This window comes from Gekko japonicus, unplaced genomic scaffold, assembly GCF_001447785.1.
Source record: "Gekko japonicus isolate JY-2015 unplaced genomic scaffold, Gekko_japonicus_V1.1 scaffold738, whole genome shotgun sequence".
Classification (NCBI taxonomy): domain Eukaryota; kingdom Metazoa; phylum Chordata; class Lepidosauria; order Squamata; family Gekkonidae; genus Gekko; species Gekko japonicus.
In genome coordinates, this window is record NW_015173145.1 from 376266 (window position 1) to 399796 (window position 23531).

A 23531-nucleotide genomic window follows, 5' to 3' on the forward strand; every position below is an offset into this window, starting at 1 on the left:
TCTGGAGATGAGCTGCAATTCTGGGGGATCCCCAGGTCCCACCTGGAGGCTGGCATCCCTTGTGGGATGGATGTAACAGTAGCAGAACAAGTGGCAGGGCTGCCGCCTCCTGGTCTGGAAATCCCTGAGGATTTGGAGGCGGAGCCTGGGCAGGAAAGGGGCTGACGAAGGGAGGGGCTTCAGTGGAGCATAGTGCCGCCCTCCAGAGCAGCCCTTTTCTCCAGGGCAACTGATCTCTGTCCTCTGGAGACCCGTTGTCATCCTTGGACGTCTCCAGGCCGCACCTGGATGTTGGCAGCCCTACCAGGTAGTCAAGTTCATCCTGAGGCTTGTTACTTTGAAAAGAAATAGTTCTTTGTTGTTGCAGAGAGTTCCAGACAAGATAGGAAAGGCGGTGCAAAGGATTCCGGTTGTCTATCTAAGCTTAGAGTGCGGAGGGATTGTAGAAAGCCTTCCAGCCTTCCAGTGGTGGATAAAGAGAGACAAACAACGGGGCACTTTATTAACGATTTACACTTTTTGTGGCAAGGGCAAACTCCGAGTGCAGAAATAGGCCAACGCCAGGAGTCGTCCCAGACCACCTCCTTGCCATATTTTGGGCGAGCCACCTTTGCACCTGGTGTGACTTTTTTTTTGAGACAATGCACGATCGTTGGCACAGCGGCTGGAAAGACAAGTGCAGATTTGGCCAGGGAGAGAGAAAGGGAAGGGAAGTGGCTAGCGGGAAGGAATCGTTCCTGGTAACAAAGGGACAGCCGCAGGAGTGGACAAAGGGGAGAGGTCAGGAAGCATCCTGTCGAGCCTTTGTTGACTCTCTGCTGCCCTCCCCCCGAGACCCCAATGTCTGCACTGGCCAGGGGTCATTTCATAGAAAAAGAGGTGCAGGAGCTCATTAGCATAACTCATGAGCATAACTTATTTGCATACGCCACACCCCCTGACATCACTGGAAGTGTGTCAGAAGGCAACACCCACCGCTCAGGCTCCACTGGACTGTTTTGGATTGCTAGCTATTGGGGGGGGGGGAAACGTGCAGATCTGTCCTCGCAGAGGAGGGAGAGCTTGTACCTGAATAAAACCTGGTCTTAAAGGTGCCACTGGGCTGTTTTGGACCGGGGGGCTCTGCAACTTATTTGGCTGCTTCTTGCTCTGACTGAGGGCTGCTGGGAGCAGGGGGTGGGGCTTGTTGCATGTGCCCGCCCCCTGGGCTCTTTACTGCCGGAGCTCCACTCCTGTGCACTCCTGCAGGAAATGACCCCTGGCACTGGCATTAAGTGATGTGGCCCAGTCTGTTCCATCCAACAAAAGCAATCCTGCAGTGTCTGGCAGAAGACAACTTTTGATCTTCCTGCCTCTTTGAAGAGCCAGTTGATAAGCAGCTCCTCCACTTTGTAAATACTGGGGCTTAGAGAACAAATGAACCCACAAGGCCAATTGGGGGGGGGGGGCCCTTGGTGTTCAGAAGGATTCATCTTCCCTCCATTTCCGTTGCAGACAAAGCCAGTGGCCACTCAGATCCAGGGGGTGAAGTTTTGGAGATGCCCGCTAAGGAACAGGTAAGTAAGATTTGTTAGATGTAGGCAAAGAGGAGGGGTGGGGATGAAAAACGCTTGCAAGGGTCTGTACCTGCCAGGTGCTCCCTGAATGGGGTTGCCAGCTCTGGGTTGGGAAATACCTGGAGGTTTGGGGGGGGGGGTGGAACCTGAGGATGGTGGGCAGGGGTCATTTCGTAGAAAAAGAGGTGCAGGAGCTCATCAGCATAACTTATTTGCATGTGCCACACCCCCTGACGTCACCGGAAGTGTGTCAGAAGGCAACACCCACCGCTCAGGCTCCACTGGACTCTTTTGGATTGCTGGCTATTGGAGGGGGGGGGGCATGCAGATCTGTCCGCTCCTGTGCGCTCCTGCAGGAGATGACCCCTGATGGTGGGGATTGGGGAGGGGAGGGACTTCGTTGGGCTATGATGCCACAGAGTCCACCTTCCAAAGTGGCCATTTTCTCCAGGCGATCTGATCTCTGTTGCCTGGAGACCAGTAGCAATCCCAGGCGATCTCTGGCCACCACTTGGAGGTTGGCCGCCCTATCTGTCGTCGTCTCCCACGAGGACTCCTCTTTAAAAGTTTCCCAGTCTTAGGGTTGCCAGGTCCGGGTTGGAAAATACCTGGAGACTTTGGGGGTGGATCCAGGCGAGGCCGGGGTTTGGGGAGGGGAGGGGCCTCAGCATGGTACAGTGCCACAGAGTCCACCCTCCAAAGCAGCCATTTTCTCCAGGGGAGCTGATCTCTGTCAGCTGGAGACCAGCTGTAAAAGCGGGAGATCTCCAGTCCCCACCTGGAGGCTGGCGACCCTATCCAGTCTTCTCATGGCTTAGTAAAGTCAGCTCTAAAGATTAGGTGGGACTTTGTAAAAGGCAAAGGTATCCGTTTCACCAAGGCATTGTTGGAAATGTATGTGTTTACAAGGTCTGATTCAGTCATTATAGGGTTAACTTGTATTCCTAGTTTGCTATTGTTTAGACTGACCTGGAAGGGATACCTGGCACTAAGCCAATGGGGGATTAGCCCGGGAAAAGTAACTTCTACTGTGATGCAGATTGGCCATTTGTTTCAGATGACTTCCTTTCTAGGGGTCAAGAAGAAGGAGAACTCCTCCATTACGTGTGTGCTTGTCTTGTCTGTAGGCAGCATAGAAATGTAGCTCTTAGTGTTATGTTGATTTGTAGTAATCCCCTGAACCCTTTTCCCTTAGAATAAAGTATTTTTAAAAAGCAAAGAAATCTCTTCTTTCCAATAGAGCAAGATCCATCAAATAGTCTGAGTATTAAACAATTTTTGACTATTTTACAACAGGCATGCAACGACGCTTGCCGATCTCCACGTCAGTCCTGGAGATCTTCCAGAATTACAACTGATCCCCAGACTATACAGATCAGTTCCCCTGGAGAAACTGTCAGCTTTGGACGGTTGACTGTAAGGCATTGTAGCCTACAAAGGTCCCTCCGGTCCAAAGCAGACAGCAGAAGCAGACCTTTCTGGCCAGAGCCCCCGAAAATCAAGACGGAGCTCCACCCCACCTAGGACTGTCAGCTCCAGGTTGAGAAATACCTGGAGATTTTGAGGGTGGAACCTGAGGAGGGCGGGGTTTGGGGAGGGGAGGGACTTCAATGTGGGATAATGCCGTAGAGCCCACCTTCCGAAGCGGCCATTTTCTCCAGGTGAACCAATCTCTGTCGCCTCGAGATCGGTTGTGATCCCAGGAGATCTCCAGCCACCCCCTGGAGGTTGAAGCAACCCGAGCTGCAGTGTTAGGAGAGTCTAGTAACAAATAAATAGGCACTGCAAAAACCTTTTAACAAACTAATGTGTTCTATTTATGGTCACCATTTAGTAAAGTGCATAGTGTATCCAGGGGTTATTTCCTGCAGGAGCGCACAGGAGCAGAGCTCCAGCAGTAAAGAGCCCAGGGGGCCGGCACATGGAACAAGCCCCACCTCCTGCTCCCAGCAGCCCTCAGTCAGAGCAAGAAGCAGCCAGGTAAGTTGCAGAGCCCCCCACCCAGCTCCCCCATCCAAGACAGTCCAGTGGCACCTTTAAGACCAAGTTTTATTCAGGTACAAGCTCTCCCTCCTCTGTGAGGGCAGATCTGCACGTTCCCCCTCCCCCAAGAGCTAGCAATCCAAAAGAGTCCAGTGGAGGCTGAGCGGTGGGTGTTGCCTTCTGACACACTTCCGGTGATGTCAGGGGGTGTGGCATATGCAAAGGAGCTATGCTAATGGGTTATGCTAATGAGCTCCTGCACTTCTTTTTCTACAAAATGACCACTGAGTGTATCATTATTTCATCCTAGTCAGGTATAAATATTCATTACATTCAATAAGCAATAACATTCAGTACATACAGATTTCTAACTACCAGACAATTTTGCATCAGTGTTTTAAAAGTCAAGCCCCAACGGGAGTTGCAACTTTGAGAATGACAGGAGTACTCTGTCCATGAATGTTAGCTGCACAATGTGTCTTTTGTAGGACCGCCAAAAAGCATTCATACAACTGTCCCCTTTTGGAAGACTTCATGCAAGGAGAAGCGGGTTTATAATTCTGGAAACTCCCGTTGGGGCTTGACTTTTAAAACACTGATGCAAAATTGTCTGGTAGTTAGAAATCTGTATGTACTGAATGTTATTGCTTATTGAATGTAATGAATATTTATACCTGACTAGGATGAAATAATGATACACTATGCACTTTACTAATGGTGACCATAAATAGAACACATTAGTTTGTTAAAAGGTTTTTGCAGTGTATATATATTTGTTACTAGAACACCCTGGAGGTTGGCATCCTTCACCCCACCACAAGTGTGGCGTACGAGCGGAGCTCTGCTGGAATGCCACCCGACTTCTTAACCCTTCCTCCCTGCTTTCCAGTAGCACTCCTCGGTTCCTCACCCCAGAGGCACGCAGGAGAGCTGCTCCACAAGGCTGAGCTCTCCATGACATGAGGATGGGCTATTCCACTGAGGATTCATTGCAGTTGTACACAATGTCTCTCCCCACTGAGGGACCCAAAACACCTCACCTCGTTCTCATCTCCTCCATTTTATCCTCACAGGAACACTGTGAGGTTGTAGAACAAATTTTGAGTCCAGTTGTGAGGTCAGTTAAGCTGACAGCATGCGACTAGCCTAGGGATACCAGGTAGGACTTGGGTATCCTCTGGAATTACAGCTCATCCCCAGACTATGGAGATCAAGAAATGGCTGCTTTGGAGGGCTGGCTTAAGACACCACTGAAGTCCCTCCCTTCATCAAACTCTTTCCTTCCCAGGCTGTGCCCCCAAATCACCTGGACTTTCCCAACCTGGAGCTGGCAACCTTACCCCTCCCTGCCCCACACAGGTGGCCAGGTGGACCTGGCAGCCCCAGACTAGGCCCAGGTCAGCAAGTTTCCATGGCTGAGTGGGATTCAAACCTGGTTCTCCCAGATCTTAGTCGGAGACTGTCACCATGACACGTGCTTGCTCATGCACCCTACCAAAAATAAGTGGTGGAAAAGGGTGCTTTCTCCGCTGTAGAAGCCCCGGTGCTCAGGGCTGCTGAAAGCCCCGACAGGCCCTCTGAGAAACATTCCTTCTGCCCACATAGGAAAGAAGATGGAAACGTGGGCTGCCAGCCTAGGGTTGCCAAGTCAATTTGTCTTACCGGCAGGGGAGCCTTGCCGGGCTCTGGGAGCCGTCCGTTGATGTGCGCATGCGCGCCGCCAGCACATCACCGGAAGTGACACGCGACGTCGATCACGTTGAAGGCATGGCCCCGATCGTCGGAGGGAAAACCATAGAGTGACGCAGCCACGCTGCGCTTCGGGGGGCGGAGTTCCCCCCGGGGCCTGATTCCGCAGCGGCGGAAATCGGGCCTCTGAAACAGGGGTTTACCCGCCCCCTGCCCCCACTTGGCAGTCCTATGCCAGCCTCCAGGTGGGGCCTGGAGATTCCCCTGGGATTAGAATTTATCACCAAGCGACAGAGATCGGTTCCCCTGGAGAAAATGGCTGCTTCGGAGGGTGGACTGTATGGCGTTATACCACCCTGAGGTCCTGCCCCTCCCCCAAACCCTCCCTCCCCAGACTCCACCTCCAACATCTCCTGGTATTTTCCAAACCCGGAGTTGACAACCCAAAGGGAAATACACACACATACACAGGAGGGAGAGAGGAACCGCACTAATTCTGAATGAAGCAGAGGAGGAAATAGTCACCCACTTTTAGACTTTTGTTGTAAACGAGGGCCCCGGTCACACGGAGAATTTGCCTCACGAGAGGGAGGGCTTGCCTGCGGATTAAATGGGCGCGATCATACCTCAACATCTGGGAAGCGTGGCGCGCCCGTCTCCAATCTGTAGCTTCGGCCCGAAAAAGTGGAGTTAAAAGATATGGGGAACCATGCAGTATCTTCCGGAAAACGTGCGGCGCGTGTGGGCGTCTGATCAGGCAGCACTGGTCACCTGTCGCAGCCAGCGCCCATCGGCGTCCCATGCATGTGCACAAGCGTGTTACTGCCGTTTTGCCTGGCTTCGTGTGATCGGCTGCCAAAGGCCTGAGCACGGAGCCTTGGGGGACGGTCTGATCGTGCTACCACGCGTCATTTTGCTCCGGCTCTAAAAGCCTCCCTTCACCTGCGGATTATCCCGCTCGTGTGACCGGGGCCGAGAGCAAGTTCCCCTTGGCTGCAGAGGAGCACGTGCTGTGAATTCCAGGTCCTACAGAGGATAGGAAGGAACCTACAGAGGCTTCCAGCTATTGCTAAATCTCAGAGATTACGGGTGTTGTGACAACTGAGAGCCATATGAGCCAGGTGGACAGAATGGCCTCTTGGTCTCCCAGAGCAACCTGCCCCAGGAAATTTTGTCCCCCATCCATTCACATCTTCTTTCATTTCTGGGACCGTGGATTGCCAGTTCTGCATTGTTTCATTTGCAGCTGAAAAACCGCTTTAAGAAGAAGATTCCAGCTGGGACGGAAGTGGCCAACATTCTTGTAGGGGAAGCCAGCTTCTTGGAGAAGCCTTTCATTGCCTTTGTGCGTTTGGAGGATGCTGTGTTCCTTGGGGGCTTGACGGAGGTTGCTTTTCCTAGCAGGTAACAAATGGGCAAGCAGGGTCATGTGACAAGAATGTCTGGCATGTAACAGAAGTTCCTGCCCGTAGTTCTCAGCTCTGAGCTGCCACTGGAAACTAATGCAGTCTTCAGTGCTCAGACCCACAATGACACACACTGTGGGACAGCCACAAAAGCTGTCTCAGGGCAGGAAGGGGGGTCAGTCTAGTCCTGGACACCCAGCATTAACATGTGGGGGCCTTCTGACATAGCAACTGAGGTTCATCTGGGTGGTTTTTGTTTGGAACCCCTTTCCCAGGCATGTGGGGGGACCCAATTTGGATAGGAAACTTGGGGCTTAAGCCTTCTTCTACGCACTATTTTTCCAACCTGAATAGCTCCAGGGAGCCACTGTTTGCCCCACTGGAGAAATTATATGTTCCGATCGGCTGCACATAAGTTGCCCCAACAGGGCTGACTCCTTGGAGGCATTTCAGATTAGGTGTCGGGGGGAGGGCTTAACCCTCTCCTCTCTCCCCACCCCCCATCTGAGAATCAAGTTCTGCTTGCATGGAACTCCCAGAGACCATGTCTGTTGACAGGACTGGGGGGCAGTGGACTCTACAGCAATCTACCCCACTAACCTCCCTCCCTTCCTGGGAAACGTGTGCCCTATACATGAAGCCCTATGTTAGGGTTGCCAGCTTCCAGGTGCGGCCTTGAGATCTCTCAGAATTACAACTTATGTCCAAACAAGAGAGATCAGTTGCCCTGGAGAAAACAGCAGCTTCAGAGAGTGAACTTAAAGTTGCTAGGCCTCCTGTCAGAAACACTGTCTGTCTGTCTGTCTTCTATCATCTGTCTGTCTGTCTGCCTATCATCTATCTATCATCTATCTATCTATCTTCTATCTTTCTATCATCTGTCTGTCTGTCTATCTATCTACCTACTATCTTCTATCTATCTTTCTGTCTTCTATCATCTGTCTGTCTGTCTATTTGTCTGTCTATCAATCATCTATCTATCTACTATCTTCTATCTTTCTATCTTCTATCATCTGTCTGTCTATCATCTATCTATCCTCTATCTATCTTTCTATCATCTGTTTGTCTATCATCTATCTACTATCTTCTATCTTCTTTCTATCATCTGTCTATCTATCATCTATCTACTATCTTCTATCTTCTTTCTATCTTCTATCGTCTGTCTGTCTGTCTGTCTGTCTGTCTGTCTGTCTGTCTCTATCATCTATCTATCTATCTATCTATCTATCTATCTATCTATCTATCTATCTATCTATCTTCTATCATCTGTCTGTCTATCTATCTATCATCTGTCTGTCTGTCTATCTATCTGTCTGTCTGTCTGTTTATCACTGCTCATACAGCTATCGCCTTAAGCAGAAATTAAAATAAAAAGACCTTACTTAGTATTATTTCCCTGGTATTTAATTATTGCACCTATAAATTCTGCCACTGAACAAAACACCTGCTGCTCGCTGCCACTCCAAGCAGCAGGGAGAGGGGAAAAAGCCAGTGCCATGCACGGTGTGACGTCATTCCCAGGAGGAACCCCGTCTAGGAATCGCCAGAAACTCTTATGATTTTACCATAAGGTTCCGGCGATTCCTGAAGCTATCCTACATCACTTCCTGTTTTTCCCCAGAGGTGACATAGCCAGGCAGAAGATGCCAAATTTAAAAGCCTTTTTTCCTTCCACTGCCACTCTAAGCAGTGGCAGATTTGAGCAGTTGCAGTCAGGAGGCCTTGCAGCCCTATAAGCCAGAGAGCTGGCAATCCTAGTGTGCTCCAGGGCAGGAGATTCCATCCTGCTCCTGCCAATGAGACCAGCTCAGTCCGAGGATCCTGGCAAAACGACTGCTGATCTAGCACAGCATGGGCTCTTGCAAGGCAGGCAGAATTCTACCCTCTTTGCATGCACTTTTTCCATAGCGTGATGCTTGTTCCAGATGGGAGCAGATGGAGTTGTGGGGCCAACTCATTGTGTCTGTGTGGCTTTCTCTAGGTTCCTCTTTATTCTGTTGGGCCCCAGAGTCAAAGTGAAGGCCTACCATGAAATCGGCAGAGCTGTGGCCACTCTCCTGACAGATGAGGTGAGTTTGGTGGTAGGGCATGTGGAAATGCAGAAAAGGGCAACGAGAATGATCAAAGGGTTGGAACACTTTCCCTATGAAGAAAGATTAAAGTGCTTGGGGCTCTTTAGTATGGAGAAACGATGGCTGAGGGGTGACATGATCGAGGTTAATAAGATTATGCGTGGGATAAAGCAGGTTGAGAAAGAGGTACTTTTCTCCCTTTCTCACAATGCAAGAACTCGTGGGCACTCAAGGAAATCGCTGAGCAGTCGGGTTAGAACGGATAAAAGGAAGTATTTCTTCACCCAAAGAGTGGTTAACACATGGAATTCCCTGCCCAGGAGGTGGTGGCAACTACAAGCATGGACGGCTTCAAGAGGGAACTGGATAAACATATGGAGCAGAGGTCCATCAGTGGCTAGATAACGCGGGGTGGAGGCGTGGCTGTTTGCCCCGGAGCAAAATAAAGCGCAGTAGCCCGATCACACGGTCCCCCGAGTCTTTGTGCTTAGGCTGTTAGCTGGTGATCACACGGCGATGCTAGAGCGTGGCAAAGAAGCGGCGTAGCAAGCGTTTCGCGTTTGTGCACATGCGGAGTTCCGCGGAGCAGCATTCCTTTCAGTTATGTGTTTGTGCGCATGTGCTTATGAAAAACATCCAGTTTGCAACGGACATCGACGGGCGCCAGATGCCATGGGATACTAGCGCTCCCGTAATCAGACGCCCACCCCTGCCCCGCGTTTTCTGGATACTAGTCCACTTTCCGAGGTAGTTTTTTTCTGCATATCTTCAGCAGGATGCCACGGGTTGGCCACGGGTGCGCTACGCTTCCCAGATGTTGCGGTGTGATCGTGCCCCGAAAATCCGCCTGACATCCTTGCCTTTAGCACGGCAAATCCTCTGTGAGAACGGGGCCTATGTTTCTCAAAAGCTTATGCTACTATAAAGTTTGTTTGTCTTAAAGGTGCTACTGGGCTTTTTTTTTGGATTTTGCAGCAACAGACTAACACAGCTAACGCCTCTGGATCTAAGAACTTTGCCTCTTTGTTACAGCAAATGGCTGGAATTGTCCATACTTTACTGGGTTAAAAGGTGGCAAACCTATTTCTAGGGTACAACAAGTCATTCCGGGTGGTATATTTGGCATTTTAGGGCATATGTCTGTTTTGCAATACAAATAAAGCGAAATGGTTTTCCTGGATGTGTTCTTCTGGACGGCAGGATGCACTGATTATTCTAGAGCAGTGTTTCCCAACCTGTGGGTTGGGAGGGACCCAAAAGTGGGTCACGCGTCCTCTGAAAGTGGGTCACGGACCAGCCCTCCCTAATGGCTGCTCCTGCCGTCTCCATTGCTCTCTTTTGCATTTTGGAAACCAAGAGCTGACCCTGGAAACTCTATCTTCTATGTCATACATTAATTAATATTTTTTCTTCACTGCATATACATGTTGATCACGTAAAAATGTGTCCTGGTGGTCGCTAGAGTGAGTGAGAATCTTAGAGGGGACGAGAGGGGGTAATGGAGAAGGAGCGGGTGGTCAGCGGCTGGAATGTAACCCCCATGTGCAAAGGCTGTGTATGTCGGAGTGCCACTTGCTTGGGCGTTATAGTGGGACTGGTGTTCCCTGTAAGCTGAGTGAGTGTGAGCCAGCTCGCAGTTTTTTAGCCTCCAGCCCACACATTTTTGTCTTCGCTCAGGAAGGAGGGCTCCAGAGCAAAATGATTGATGTGGCAGCCAAATGGCTCGCTCACAACTTTAAGGCCTGAAGCTCACAAAGTAGAATTTTTGCTCACAGGACCCCACAGGCTTAGAGGGAACATTGGACCGGAGGCAGCTGCCCCTGCCGCATGATGTTTGTTGGTTTCTCAAAAACATCTGGTTCGCCACTGTAGAAAATGGAATGCTGGACTATAGATGGGTGCCCAAGTCATCGTTTGCCCAGGGTGCCAAAAAAACAACACAATTGGACTTGTGGGTCGCCTTGCATAAAACATAGGGAACCGCTGTTCTAGAGGAGGCCGGGCTGAGACTAACACCGCAGCTTTCCTCTCCCAGCTCTTCCAGCGCGTTGCCCGGAAGGCACAAAGCACCGAAGATCTCGTTGCCGGAATCGATGAGTTTCTGGATGAACTGACCATCCTCCCGCCAGGCAAATGGGACCCAACCATTCGCATTGCTCCCCCCAAATGCTTGCCCTCCCCGCAGAAGAGGTACGTGCAAAGAAGAGCAGGGGGTGGGGGAGAGAAGCTCAGATCAAATGCTGGTGAATCTGATGAGATCGGGGCAATAGAACCCCAGTTTGGCATAGAGAGAGCCAGTGTGGTGTAGCGGCTAAGAGCGGCAGACTCTAATCTGGAGAACCGGGTTTGATTCCCCACTCCTCCACATGCAGCCAGCTGGGTGACCTTGGGTCAGTCACCGTTCTCTCAGAGCTCTCTCAGCCCCACCTACCTCACAGGGTGCCTGCTGTGGGGAGAGAAAGGGAAGGTGATTGCAAGCCACTCCAAGACTCCTTTAAGTAGTGAAGGGCAGGGTATAAAACCAGCTCCTCCAACTCCTCCTCTCTGTCATCTGTGTTGGAGGAGCCAGAGATTTTCATCTGCTGGCACATCCACTGGCTGGATATTGCATTTCTCCAGCATCCCAGAAGCTATATTTAGTGCTGGGAACATGTGATTGTTTTGCGCGCCAGAGAACTTAAATGGCAGGGAGAAAAACACAACTGGGGAAATGGAATCATGCTCCTTTGACAGCACTTGAGTCACTGTCTGGCCCCGCTGTCAGCCACCCGTCCTCTGAGCTGGAGACTGTTCTGCTTCTCTTTACTTCTCGCCAGAGGTCATTTCGGGGGGGATCGCGGGGGATCGCAGTTCCCCCGGGTGAGGTACGGGGGGCGGGGCACATGACGAAGCCCCACCCCCTGCTTCCGGCCGCCCCGCTTCCGGCCCTCATTCAGCCAGGAGGAGGCAGGAGAAGAGGGAGGGTAAGTTGCTTCCTCCCTGCCTCTCCCCAGCCCTGCCTGCCTGGGGCCAGGGAGGGCCTCTGCGTGGCTTCCTTGCCCTCCCGCCGGCCTTGCGGGTCCACCGCCGGGCCCCTCATGGGGCTCGACAATGGAGCTGCAAGGCCGCCGGTGGTGGCCGGGACCATTGGGGACGGGGTGTGTAGCCTTATGACACACTTCCGGTGATGTCAGGGGGTGTGGCATATGCTAATGAGTTATGCTAATGAGTTCCCCTAGCTCTTTTTCTACAAAACGACCCCTGCTTCTCGCTGGTGGAAGACCAGCCCCTCCACTCCACCGTGCAGCCCTGTTGCTTTTTGGAGGCAGGCAAGCATTCCTACAGATCCTGCAGGGCTCCGTGCACTTGTTTATTTCCATTGGGGGGGGGGCGGAACAGCAGTCTCTCTGCAACAACACTGCTGCCACTGACCACCACAGAGACAATGTGGACTTTGTAAAATGTCGTGCTATCGGCATTGTGGTCTGAGGGAGCAGAAGCCTGTGGAGGACTGGGGGGGGGGGAATAACTGGAGCCGGCCAGTGGCAGGCGGGGATGGAGAACAAGGCTGAGCCTCAACAGTGGCCAAGTTCCCGCAGCCCCCTGGAAACATTCCTTCTCCCCCTCGCAGGATCTCCATGCACTTCCGGGAATGGAGCCCGCATTCTAACGGGAACGTGTCTGCCATGGAAGAGCGCCATCTCCACGGGCCCCAGCTCGCCAGTGAGGAGCTGAAGAGGACAGGAAGGTAAAGTTCATAGAGACAGTCGGCTGGAGCAGGGCGGAAGGTTGTGGGGTGCACTCCGGGGTAGGCTCTCTGGCTGTCAGGACCCACAGCTAAACAACGAGGCACACGCTTCCAGGAAGGTTTTACTTTTATTGAGAAGCCACAGATGCAAGAACACGAACACTGTTAGGAATGGCGGGATACCTGTGCGCATAATAGGATATAGGGCATTCGTATGCACACACACACCCCATAGCAATAACCAATTAAGTGGGCTCCCGCGCACGGGAGACTGCTGGACTCTCTAACGGCTGTGGAGCTGGGAACGGAGAAGCTCCCACGGACGATAGACACCACATTCTCCACCAGTACAACATCAAAGATCAGCGTTACAGCTTTGAAGCAATTATGCGCATGGGAAGGAATGCAAAGCAATTAGAAAATATCTCCACACTCGTGGCAGCGTAGCTGACACTGGCCTGGCCACCTAAGCAGATGCCTGAGAGTGCCCAATGCGAAGGGCATCGATGCTCCATTAGGGCTCGGTTGGCCCTTAGGCATCAGGGCCGTGGGCGCTGGCTAGGGGGCATCGCCTCCTGGGCTGGACCTCCACTGGCTGGATCCCAGTCAAGCCCTGCCTGAGGCCTTTGGGGAATCTGCTGGGACTCAGCCAGCAGTGGTGCGGCCCAGGAGATGATAGGTAGGTCGCCAACGACAGGTTGAAACATTCCTGGAGATTCGACCTGGGGAGGGCAGGATATGGGGAGGGGGGAAGGGACCTCAGCAGGGTGTAACGCCATAGAGCCCCCCCTCCAGAACTGCCGTTTCCTCCAGGGGAACGGGTCTCTGTCATCCGGAGATCAGTTATAATTCCTTGAGATAACCAGGCCCCACCTGGAGGTTATGCAAAAGTGTATAGCACTGTGTCTAGCCGGTTTGAAAGGAGCTGCGGTGGCTCAAGTGGCTAAGGCGCTGAACTACAGGCTGTGGAAGGTCGGTAGTTCAGCAGTTCGAGACCCGAGTGCGCCGCATGACAGAGTGAGCTCCTGTCTCTGGCTCCAGCTCCTCCCAACCTAGCAGTTCGAAAGCAAGAAATGGCAAGTAGATAAACAGGGACCACTTTGGTGGGAAGGTCACAGCGTTCCGTGCGCCTTGGTGTTTAGTCACGCCGGCCACATGACCACGGAAACATCTTCGGACAGCGCTGGCTCTTCGGCTTTGAAACGGAGATGAGCACCGCAACCCTAGAGTCGGACTCGACTGGCTTTCGAGCAAGGGAGACCTTTACCTTTACCTTTACAGCCAGTTGGGTGTAGTGGTTCAGTGCGCGGACTCTAATCTGGGAGAACCGGGTTTGATTCCCCACGCCTCCACTTGCACCTGGCTGGATGACCTTGGGCAAGCCGTAGTTCTGATAAGAGCAGTTTCTGTCAAGAGCTCTCTCAGCCCCACCGACCTCACAGGGTGTCTGTTGTGGGGAGGGGAAGGGAAAGGAGTTTGTAAGCCGCTCTGAGACCCCTTTGGGTAGTGAAAGGCGGGGTATAAATCCAATCTCTTCTCTTCATCTTCTTCTATAATGGATGTATGTTCAAGGTAAATCAATGTTGTGCTTTTTATTTTTATTTTTTAAATTTTTCTATCCTGTTATATAAATATTGGTATGAAATATGATCAAAAACAGGTGTCAACCAAGCAAAACATCGAAGTGCAGGTTTACATTCTGTTCAAACAGTCAGACAGCACCTTGTCGGCATCACAATCACTGGTCCATCAAATATTATTAAAAAATACCTGATAGCAATGCTCCCTCTAAGCTGTGGAATGTTGTGAGCAAAAATTCTACTTTGTGAGCTACTGGCATAAAAGTTCTGAGCAAACTGTTTGGCTACTGCATCAGTCAGTTTGCTCTGGAGCCGTCCTTCCTGAGCGAAGACAGAAATTTGTGAGCTGGAGGCTAAAACACTGTGAGCTAGCTCACACTCACTCAGCTTAGAGGGAACACTGCCTGATAGAACTGGAGAGAGAGGCTATCCTAGACCTCCAAAGTAGGGAAGCGAGCAGATACGGAGACACCACAGTGGTAGTTGTGCGCTGGAGCCGCACTCGGGCTTGTGTATCAGGCGGGTTCAGTTCCGGCTCGGCCTTTCCCTAAGGGTTTTGGGGCAGGGTGCAGCTTCCGAAGGAAACTACGTCCCCAGGAGCCCTAACCCAGCGGGATTCCCTTTCTCTCGCAGACTCTTCGGGGGGTTAATCAAGGATATCCAACGGAAAGCGCCCTGGTACTGCAGCGATTTCTACGATGTGTTGAACCTCCAGTGCTTTTCGGCCGCTCTCTACATCTACCTGGCCACCGTCACCAATGCCATCACCTTTGGGGGGATGCTGGGCGACGCGACGGATAACATGCAGGTCTGTGCAAGGGTCCTGCTGGGGCTGGGAAAAGCCTTACTCCCCTCCACGGCTCCTTTTCCCCAAAGAGGGCTGCCTCAGCACACTGGCTGACAGCGGGAGGGCAGGCCACTCTGGCAGCCCCAGGCAGGCTTGCTACTGGGGGCGGGGGGGGGGGCAGATTGCCCCAGCCAAAGGAATCCTGGCAACCAGAGCTGTGTGAGAGCCAGTTCGGTGTAGTGGTCAGGAGTACGGACTCTAATCTGGGAGGACCGGCTTTGATTCCCGACTCCTCCACATGCAGCTGCTGGGTGACCTTGGGCCACTCACAGTCTTCTCAGAGCTGTTCTCTCAAGAGCAGGTCTCTCGGAGCTCTCTCAGCCCCACCTACCTCACAGGGTGTCTGTGGTGGGGAGCGGAAGGGAAAGGAGACTGTAAGCCACTCTGAGACTCTGAGTGAAGGGTGGGGTATAAATCCAATCTCCTCCTCCTCCTCTTCTCCTCCTCCTCCTCCTCCTTCACCTCCTTCTTCTCCTTCTTCTTCTCCTCCTTCTTCTTCTCCTCCTCCTCCTTCTTCTTCTCCTTCTCCTTCTTTCTTCTTCTTTCTTCTTCTTTCTTCTTTCTTCTTCTTCTCCTTCTCCTTCTTTCTTCTTCTTTCTTCTTCTTTCTTCTTCTCCTCCTCCTCCTTCTTCTCCTTCTCCTTCTTTCTTCTTCTTTCTTCTTCTCCTTCTCCTCCTCCTCCTCCTTCTTCCCTATATGATATAGGGGGTGTTGGAGAGCTTCCTTGGCACTGCCATCGCTGGAGCCTTCTTCTGCCTGTGCTCCGGCCAGCCTCTCACCATCCTGAGCAGCACCGGGCCTGTCCTTGTCTTTGAACGGCTTCTCTTCTCCTTCAGCAAGTAAGTACGCCCGCATCGCGGCCTGTGCTCGTGCTCCACTTCTCCCAGGAATACAGACAGTTCTTGGGCAGAGGCACCTCTGGGAGGAGGAAGATCCTACCGAAACTCATCCTGCTGATCTGTCCGGGTGCAGCCTCTTCCTTGAACCTTCGTGGTGTAGCAGCTAAGAGGGGTGGGCTCCAATCTGGAGAGCGGGGCTTGATTCCCCCACTCCTCCTCCACATGGAGCCTGCTTGGGCCAGTCACTGTTCTCTCAGAGCTCTCTCAGACCCACCTGCTTTACAAGGAGCCTGTGGTGGGGAGAGGAGGGGAAGGCGATCGTAGGCCGCTGGGAGATGCCTTAAGGGAGAGAAAAGTGGGGTCTCGAAACCTGTTCTCCTTCTCCTGGCTCCTAGTGTGACTGTAGCACCCCACACGACTGGTTGGGGTCTTTCCCCACTGCCCAGTACCGCCATAATGCTTCTGCAGAATGGGTCCTGTTGTCAGTTCCATTCCGGAACACTCCGGAGCCAGCCAGCACGTGGCAAGCCCCCCCCTCCCGATGCCAGCCCCAATCAGGGTCACTTCTCCTATAGGCTCAGCTGGAAGGGATCCGAGCAATCACCTGATGTCTCTAATTTTCTTTAGGAGCAGCCGTGGGGGGAGGGCAGCCTTGATTTCAACCAGGGCCGCAGGGCAGAGGCAGTGGGCTGGGGTTAACCCTTTCTCGTTGCTCTTTTTCCCCCCGTACAGAAATTGCCCTCTCGCCCTGAACAGCTGTTACCCCAACAGGCAAACAATACAGGCAAATCATCCCCCCACCCCCACAGGGGCCAATAGATTTTTCTCGGGGGGTGGATTTCTCTCCGGGAAATGATGCGAAGGGAAAGCATGAAGTCACCCACTGCCCTTGTGTGGCCCTGAGTCAAACTGGGGGGCCTGGCGCTGTTTTATTTATTTATTTATTTATTTATTTATTTGCTTAGGGCCTTTCTTGTGGCCGCCTTTCTCCCCACAAGCAACCCAAAGCAGCTTATAGGAGTTTTCAAACAATATAATGTAAAGAAAGGGAAACAAGTAAACAAACGCGTCCTGGGTGGTCCTGATCCACTGGGCCGGCTTGCATAGCGCCGAGGCTGCAAGCCACAGGCTAAGAGAAGAAGAAGAGGTTGGATTTATACCCTGCCCTTCACTACCCAAAGGAGTTTCAGAGAGAAGAAGAAGAAGAAGAGGAAGAGGAGGAAGAGGAAGAGGAGGAGGAGGAGGAGGAGGGAGAGGAGGGAGAGGAGGGAGAGGAGGGAGAGGAGGGAGAGGAGGGAGAGGAGGGAGAGGGAAAGAGCTCTGAGAGAACTGTGGCTTGCCCAAGGGCACCCAGCTGGCTGTATGTGGAGGAGAAGTGGGGAACCAAACCCAGTTCTCCCAGATTAGAGTCTGCGCTCTTAACCGCTACACCAAACTGGATAATACAACCATCCCTGGAGCAGAGGGAAAGCCATGGTAGGGATCAAGCAAATCAGCAGTCACTGTTGCCTCTTCTGCAATTTGCTCTCAGGCTCCACTGGCACTTCCTGCCAGGAATGCAGGGAAATACTACAAGCAGCATCTAAACTCCAGAACTAACAAAGCCAGTTCTTTGGTTCCGACCCACGTTATCCTCACTCCCAGCTGAGAAGCAACTGCGAAGAAAGGCCACAACAGACACCCTATGAGGGAGGTGGGCTGAAAGAGCTCTTTCAAGGGCTGCCCTTGAGAGGACAGCTCTGAGAGAACTTGTGACTGGCCCAAGGTCACACCAGCGGCTGCGTGTGGAGGCGTGGGGAATCAAACCCGGTTCTCCCAGATTAGAGTCCACGCCCCTAACCACTACACCAAACAGGGCCCCTCTGATCGCGCTTCTGGCCACCCCCAGGCTTAAGCACCTGCAGGCAGAGGAGAACACAAACCCAGCCCGGATGTTACTTGGCTGCTGCCCACAAACGCCCAGCGTTTTCTGTGCCCAGCCCTCTAGTGTTACTCCTTCGATGATTTAATGAGCACTGAGGGTAATGCAGGAGGCATCTCATGTTGTGGTCTCTGGTCCACGAAACGTAGTCACCGACAGCTGCCTTCTGACTGTATGAGAGCTGAGTGGGGAGAACTCTTGGGAAAACGTCACACATCTAATTTGGCCCTAGAATTATCTGCCTGCACGCCTGCTCCTCTTCCGGGAAATCCCTCAACAAGGGACCTCCTCGCCAGTGTTCCCTCCAAGCTGAGTGAGTGTGAGCCAGCTCACAGTTCTTTTAGCCTCCGGCTCACACATTTTTCTCTTCGCTCAGGAAGGAGGGCTCCAGAGCAAACTAGTTGATGCAGTAGTCACATCACTGCTCATCGCTTTAATGCCGGTAGCTCACGAAGTGGAATTTTTGCTCACAAGACTCCACAGCTTAGAGGGAGCATTGCAGTCCTCGCCCACCAGGCAATTCTCTATGGGGATTCACCACTGGAGACTGCTGGCCGTCAGTCTCCTGTTGTGTGGAATTAAGTCCTGTAGGATGAAGTCTTTCGTATGCTGTAGGATTGAGTCCCTAGCATGCTCCGCACGTTGCAAGATTCTTGGGCAAAGAGATGGGAGGGGATGCCTGGCCCCTAACCCCCTTGCCAGCCCGCTCAAGGATGCCATTTTGGACTCTCTTTCCCGGCAGAGATTACAGCTTTGACTATTTAGAATTCCGCCTCTGGATCGGGCTCTGGGTGGCCTTCTTTGGCCTCATTCTGGTGGCGACCGAAGCCAGCTACCTGGTGCAGTATTTCACTCGCTTCACGGAGGAAGGCTTCTGCGCCCTCATCAGTTTCATCTTCATCTACGACGCGGTCAAGAAGATGCTCTCCTTGGCGGAACACTTCCCCATCAACTGGGACTACAGGATCAGCGACGTCCCCTTGTACGGTTGCGCCTGCCGCGGGCCAGAGAGAGGTAGGGTCAAGCAGCCTGGGCCGTGGCGGTGGGTGGGCCGGAATGGTTGCCGCTCTTCAGGGACAACATGTCGCTGTGTTAGGGATTCTTATTGAGTAAGTCAGCAGAGTATTAAGAGACTGAGTCCATGGTGTGTATTAAAATATAAAAGTTTACTATAAACCTAACATGGGGAAAAGGTACACAGGATATGAAAATAACAAAGAGCTAATATGCCTACATCCTTACAGCTAAAGGTAAAACGGGAAGAGCCGAATGGCGTCTCCTTCTCACTCAGAACAAAGAACGGGAGGAGAAGCCAATATGCTAAAATACTTGACACCTTGGTTTCCAATCAGACTAGCAAATTGGCCCCAAAGTTCCCGGGCATTCCATTGTCTAAACAGATTGGTTACAAACAAACATGTGACTTAACAAACATCATTAACCCTGTAAATACTGAAGTGTTTTGACTTGTAACACCCAACACGCTGCATGTGATTGACTCCATATAGATGGCCTAGTCTTGCACTGGCCCCTTTTAGGCCAGGCAGGCTAAAGAAAGCCTATCCTTGACCCGTGCTGTTGGCAAGGTCAGACAGAGCTGTCCGGTCCCGTGGGTCCTGAAGTCAGCAGCAAATTGCAGCAAGGGATCCTCCGAAATTTGAATCAGTTCTGTCAAAAAGCACCCTGAGATTCAGGGTGAGGAGAGGGCCCATGCCTCAGTGGGAGAGCATCTGCTTGGCACGCAGAAGGTCCCGGGTTCAATCCCCGGCATCTCCAGTGAAAAGGACCAGGCAGGAGGTGACGTGAAAGACCTCAGCCTGAGACCGTGGAGAGCTGCGGAGACTGTGGAGAGCTGCTGACCTCGATGGACCGGTGGTCCGACGCGGTATAAGGCAGCTTCATGCGTATGAGACCTGTTGTCTTGGCTTGGCTGTTTCTTGCAGGCAACTCCTCTCTTCTGAACGAGACGCTGTTCCCGGCCTCCCGCAGCTTTGGACAGGTAAGAAATCACATCGCCCTCATGGGCTGGGGGTGAATGAGAGGGAACCAAAGCCTGGCACTCTTATCGCATGCTCTGGTTAATGCAAGTCCACCAGGGAAGGACTGGGGGCCAGTTTGGTGTCGTGGTTAGGAGCGCGGACTCTGATCTGGGAGAACCGGGTTCGATTCCCCACTCCTCCCCATGCAGCTGCTGGTGTGACCTTGGGTCGGCCACAAGTTCTCCCAGAGCTGTTCTCTCAAGAGCAGTCCTCAAAGGAGCTCTCTCAGCCCCACCCACCTCACAGGGTGCCTGTTGTGGGGAGGGGAAGGGAAAGGAGTTTGTAAGCCGCTCTGAGACTCCGAGTGAAGGGCAGGGTATAAATCCAATCGCTTCTGCTTCTGCTTCTTCTGCTTCCCATCAAAGAATCTCCACCTTTCTCACATATCAGAGGAGGTAACACGTAGCCTCGTGGCTCATCAGATATCCCACATCGCTCTTCCTTTGGCGTTTTCCTGCTTGTTCCGTCCCGCCCAGCATCATGACTCTTCTGCTGATTACTATCGTTTCTGAGATCATCACCAGCCCCTTTCATAGATTCAAAGCATTGGGGGGGGGGAGTAGGATCACAGTGGGCAAGGTCCATCTAATTGCAATGGGAGGCGCAGCCACTGGCAGAGGGGGTGCCTGACAGTGACATACAGGGCACTGGGTGGAAGTGGCCCAAGCACAAGGGGGTTTACACCGGGTGTCTCTACATTCTGCAACACTGCAGCATCCAGGGCTCATTTTGGGCAGGAACGCACAGGAACGGAGTTCCGGCTGGCTTCAGAGTTGGCCATGCCCACTACAGCCAAAACCTCTGCATGCGTGTCTACAGAGGGAAGGCCTGGAAAGTGACCCTCCCCCTGCAATTCCAAGGTGGGCAGGCAGGGGGGGCCCTGGAAGGATCGGAGGGCCTTGCCTAAGCTCCCCACAGCCACGGGGTGCCCAGGCAAGCCAAGGGAAGGCATGGGGCGTGGCCTAATATGCTAATGGGTTGCGCTGTAAGGGGTGTGGCCTAATATGCTAATGAGTTCCTGCTGGGCTTTTTGTACAAAAAAAGCCCTGGATCCATGACTTCCCTTCGGGAGGCGTTTCCAGCGGTCCATTCACAGCTCACGGTGCACCTTCCTCACGTCTGACGGGGACTCCCTTGCTAATCTGATTGTTGCTTCCTTCCTTCCTTCTTCGCAGCAGGCTGATTTGGAGTCAGGGAACTGGTCCCTGCTGACCAAGGACGAGTGTGTGCAGCTAGGTGGCCACCTGGTGGGCAAGAGCTGCAATTACGTGCCTGACGTCGCCTTCATGTCTTTCATTCTGTTCGTGGGGACATTCCTCTGCTCCATGATGCTGAAAAGCTTCAAAACGAGCCGCTATTTCCCCACAATGGTGAGTGCCTCTTGCCCCTCCCGTTGCCTTGTCCTGAGTCACCTGCTTGTAAGCCGGGGGCTCGTAAGGAAAGCCCCCCCCCAAAAAAATCTATCCCTCAAGCAGTCCCAAAACTGCCCAGAATTTGCACAGCCTGGTTTCCCTTTCCCTGCTGTTGCCGTATCGTGGCTCCCGGACTCGTTCAGTCCTCACTGTGCCATTATTTGGGTTAACTCTTATTCTTCTGCATCCCCAACAGGAAGAGACCCCTCCACTGCCTGGGTGTAGCCCAGTTTTACTTCTTTCATGATCAACATGGGGGCAGATCCACTTTGCCAGGCACAGTGGGTTGGATCCCATGGGATCTGTTCCACTAACAGCGGCACCTTCCTGTGGTGGGAGGCACGTGTGTTTAGGGTCTTGTGTCAGGGGAAGGGCCCGCCATTAGCCGAATGGCTCTGTGGGCTCCATTCCAAAGACCGTTGCTGTTATTGCTGCTGCTGCAAGAAATTATTACGGGCAGGAACAGGAGAAAAGTGGCTAGCACCTTTGCCCTGCTGCCTCGTCTCCCAGGTTTTGGTTTGAGCCCCAAGTAAAGCAGAAGGCCTTCCGGTCCACCGCAGTGTAAATCGTCACCCCAACCTTGGCAGAGTGGACCGCGCGAGAAGGGAGCGAAGGGTGCAACAACTTTAAAAACGTATGCTGAACCTGTTTTTAGTATTTCCATCCCTCTTTTCTCTTAAAAAATCACAATGCTTCTTGGCTGTGTAGGACCCAGGCGACTTCCCACAAAGCAGGGCTCCATAGCTTTACAGTTCCTGGAGTCCTTTCCCGCACCTACTGTGGCCCACTTACTTTGTTTCATAAAACCCCCTACTCAGGGCTATTTTTGGGCAGGAACGCACAGGAATGGAGTTCCGGCTGGCTCCCGAGTTGGCCACGCCCAGCAGGAACTCATTAGCATAATAGGCCACAAGGAATGCACAGGAACGGAGTTCCGGCTGGCTCCCAAGCTGGCCACGCCCAGCAGGAACTCATTAGCATAATAGGCCACACCCAACAGCAGAAACTCATTCAGATTGGCTACAATTAGGGGTGTGTGGCCTGACATGCAAAAAGCCCTGGGTTTTGACAACAAACAAGGTAAAGAGAATAAGAAGCAATAGGTGGGTGTGGCTGGATGAGCACACTTCTGGTAACATGGGGGTGCGGCCTAATATGTCAATGAGCTGTGCTGTCAGGGGTGTGGCCTAATATGTTAATGAGTTCCTGCTGTTGGGTGTGGCCTATTATGCTAATGAGTTCCTGCTGGGCTTTTTCTACAAAAAGAGCCCTGCGGGGCCCTACTTATCCCAAAGCCTGCTGCAAATATCCCTAGAGCTTCAGACAAACTCACACAGCTGCCACCTGAAGCCATCATAAAGGCTAAATATATGTCATTTATCAAAAGAAAGGAAGGTGCCCTAAATTTTCTTGTGTTCTCTTTGCTTTACTTCTTTTAAAGTTTAGAGTCCAAAGACTGTCCAAGATGGAGGCTGTGTGCAGACTTTGTTTTGCTCTTCTGCTAATTCTTTGGCCTGGTTTCTTAGTTTAGGAGGCTTGTCGGTGATTTTGCCATAATCCTGGCCATCCTCATCTTCTGTGGGATTGATGCTGTCCTTGGTTTGGAGACTCCCAAACTCATTGTGCCCAGTGAGTTCAAGGTGAGGCTGGTTTAAGATCAGGTATTATTCTGCTAAGGGGGGAATGGATACATTGGATGTGTCAGATTGCATTTCTGCGGGACTTTAGGCACGTAGGAGGAGCATATGACTTACATGGTGCAGGGAAAATAATTTGATCCTCAACTCCACCAAGACCAAGGAATTAGTAGTGGATTATAGGAGGAACAAAACGGACATCCAGCCACTGTTTATTGGAGGAGAACGTGTGGAGAGGGTGGCTACTTTTAAGTTTTTGGGAGTGATCATTGAGCAAAACTTGACCTGGAGTGCTAACACCACTGCTCTGGTGAAGAAGGCCCAGCAGAGGCTCTTTTTTCTCAGACTTTTAAAGAAAAATAACTTGAGTGAGAAAATACTGATGTCCTCCTATCGTTGCTCAATAGAGAGCATTTTAACATACTGCGTCTGTGTCTGGTTTGCCAGTTGGTACAAAATTAACATATTGCTGAACAAGTTCTTTATATTTTAACAGTATATTCAAAGTTGATATTTTTTATTCCAGTGGAAAAACTTCATGAAGAGACCGAGGTCCCCATGCAACAAGTACAAGTACGAACTTTCTCGAGCTGACTGTTCGTTTCGACCTTTGTCTTCGTCAGATGTCAGTTTCTGGTCTTTTCTATTCAGAGTTTCCAAAAATTCCAACAATAAGTGTCAACATTTCAAGAATGGCTATTCAAAGCTCCCTCATTCACAAAATTTTTCTTCCGGAGAAAGTTCGTACTTGTACTTGTTGCATGGGGACCTCGGTCTCTTCATGAAGTTTTTCCACTGGAATAAAAAATATCAACTTTGAATA

At 51.9% G+C, this 23531-nt stretch overlaps 1 protein-coding gene across 2 annotated transcripts in view; it reads left to right on the plus strand.

The window, feature by feature from the left end:
- Positions 1–23531, plus strand: part of SLC4A9 (solute carrier family 4, sodium bicarbonate cotransporter, member 9) — an 87993-nt gene that overhangs the window by 18687 nt on the left and 45775 nt on the right. For both annotated transcript variants that reach the window (XM_015422324.1, XM_015422325.1), the window contains exons 4-14: positions 1495–1556; positions 6475–6632; positions 8616–8703; positions 10742–10896; positions 12317–12433; positions 14647–14821; positions 15566–15699; positions 18363–18634; positions 19564–19619; positions 20835–21029; positions 22598–22711. In XM_015422324.1, the coding sequence (XP_015277810.1) occupies positions 1495–1556; positions 6475–6632; positions 8616–8703; positions 10742–10896; positions 12317–12433; positions 14647–14821; positions 15566–15699; positions 18363–18634; positions 19564–19619; positions 20835–21029; positions 22598–22711 (1526 nt within the window). The remainder of the gene's footprint in view (positions 1–1494; positions 1557–6474; positions 6633–8615; positions 8704–10741; positions 10897–12316; positions 12434–14646; positions 14822–15565; positions 15700–18362; positions 18635–19563; positions 19620–20834; positions 21030–22597; positions 22712–23531) is intronic.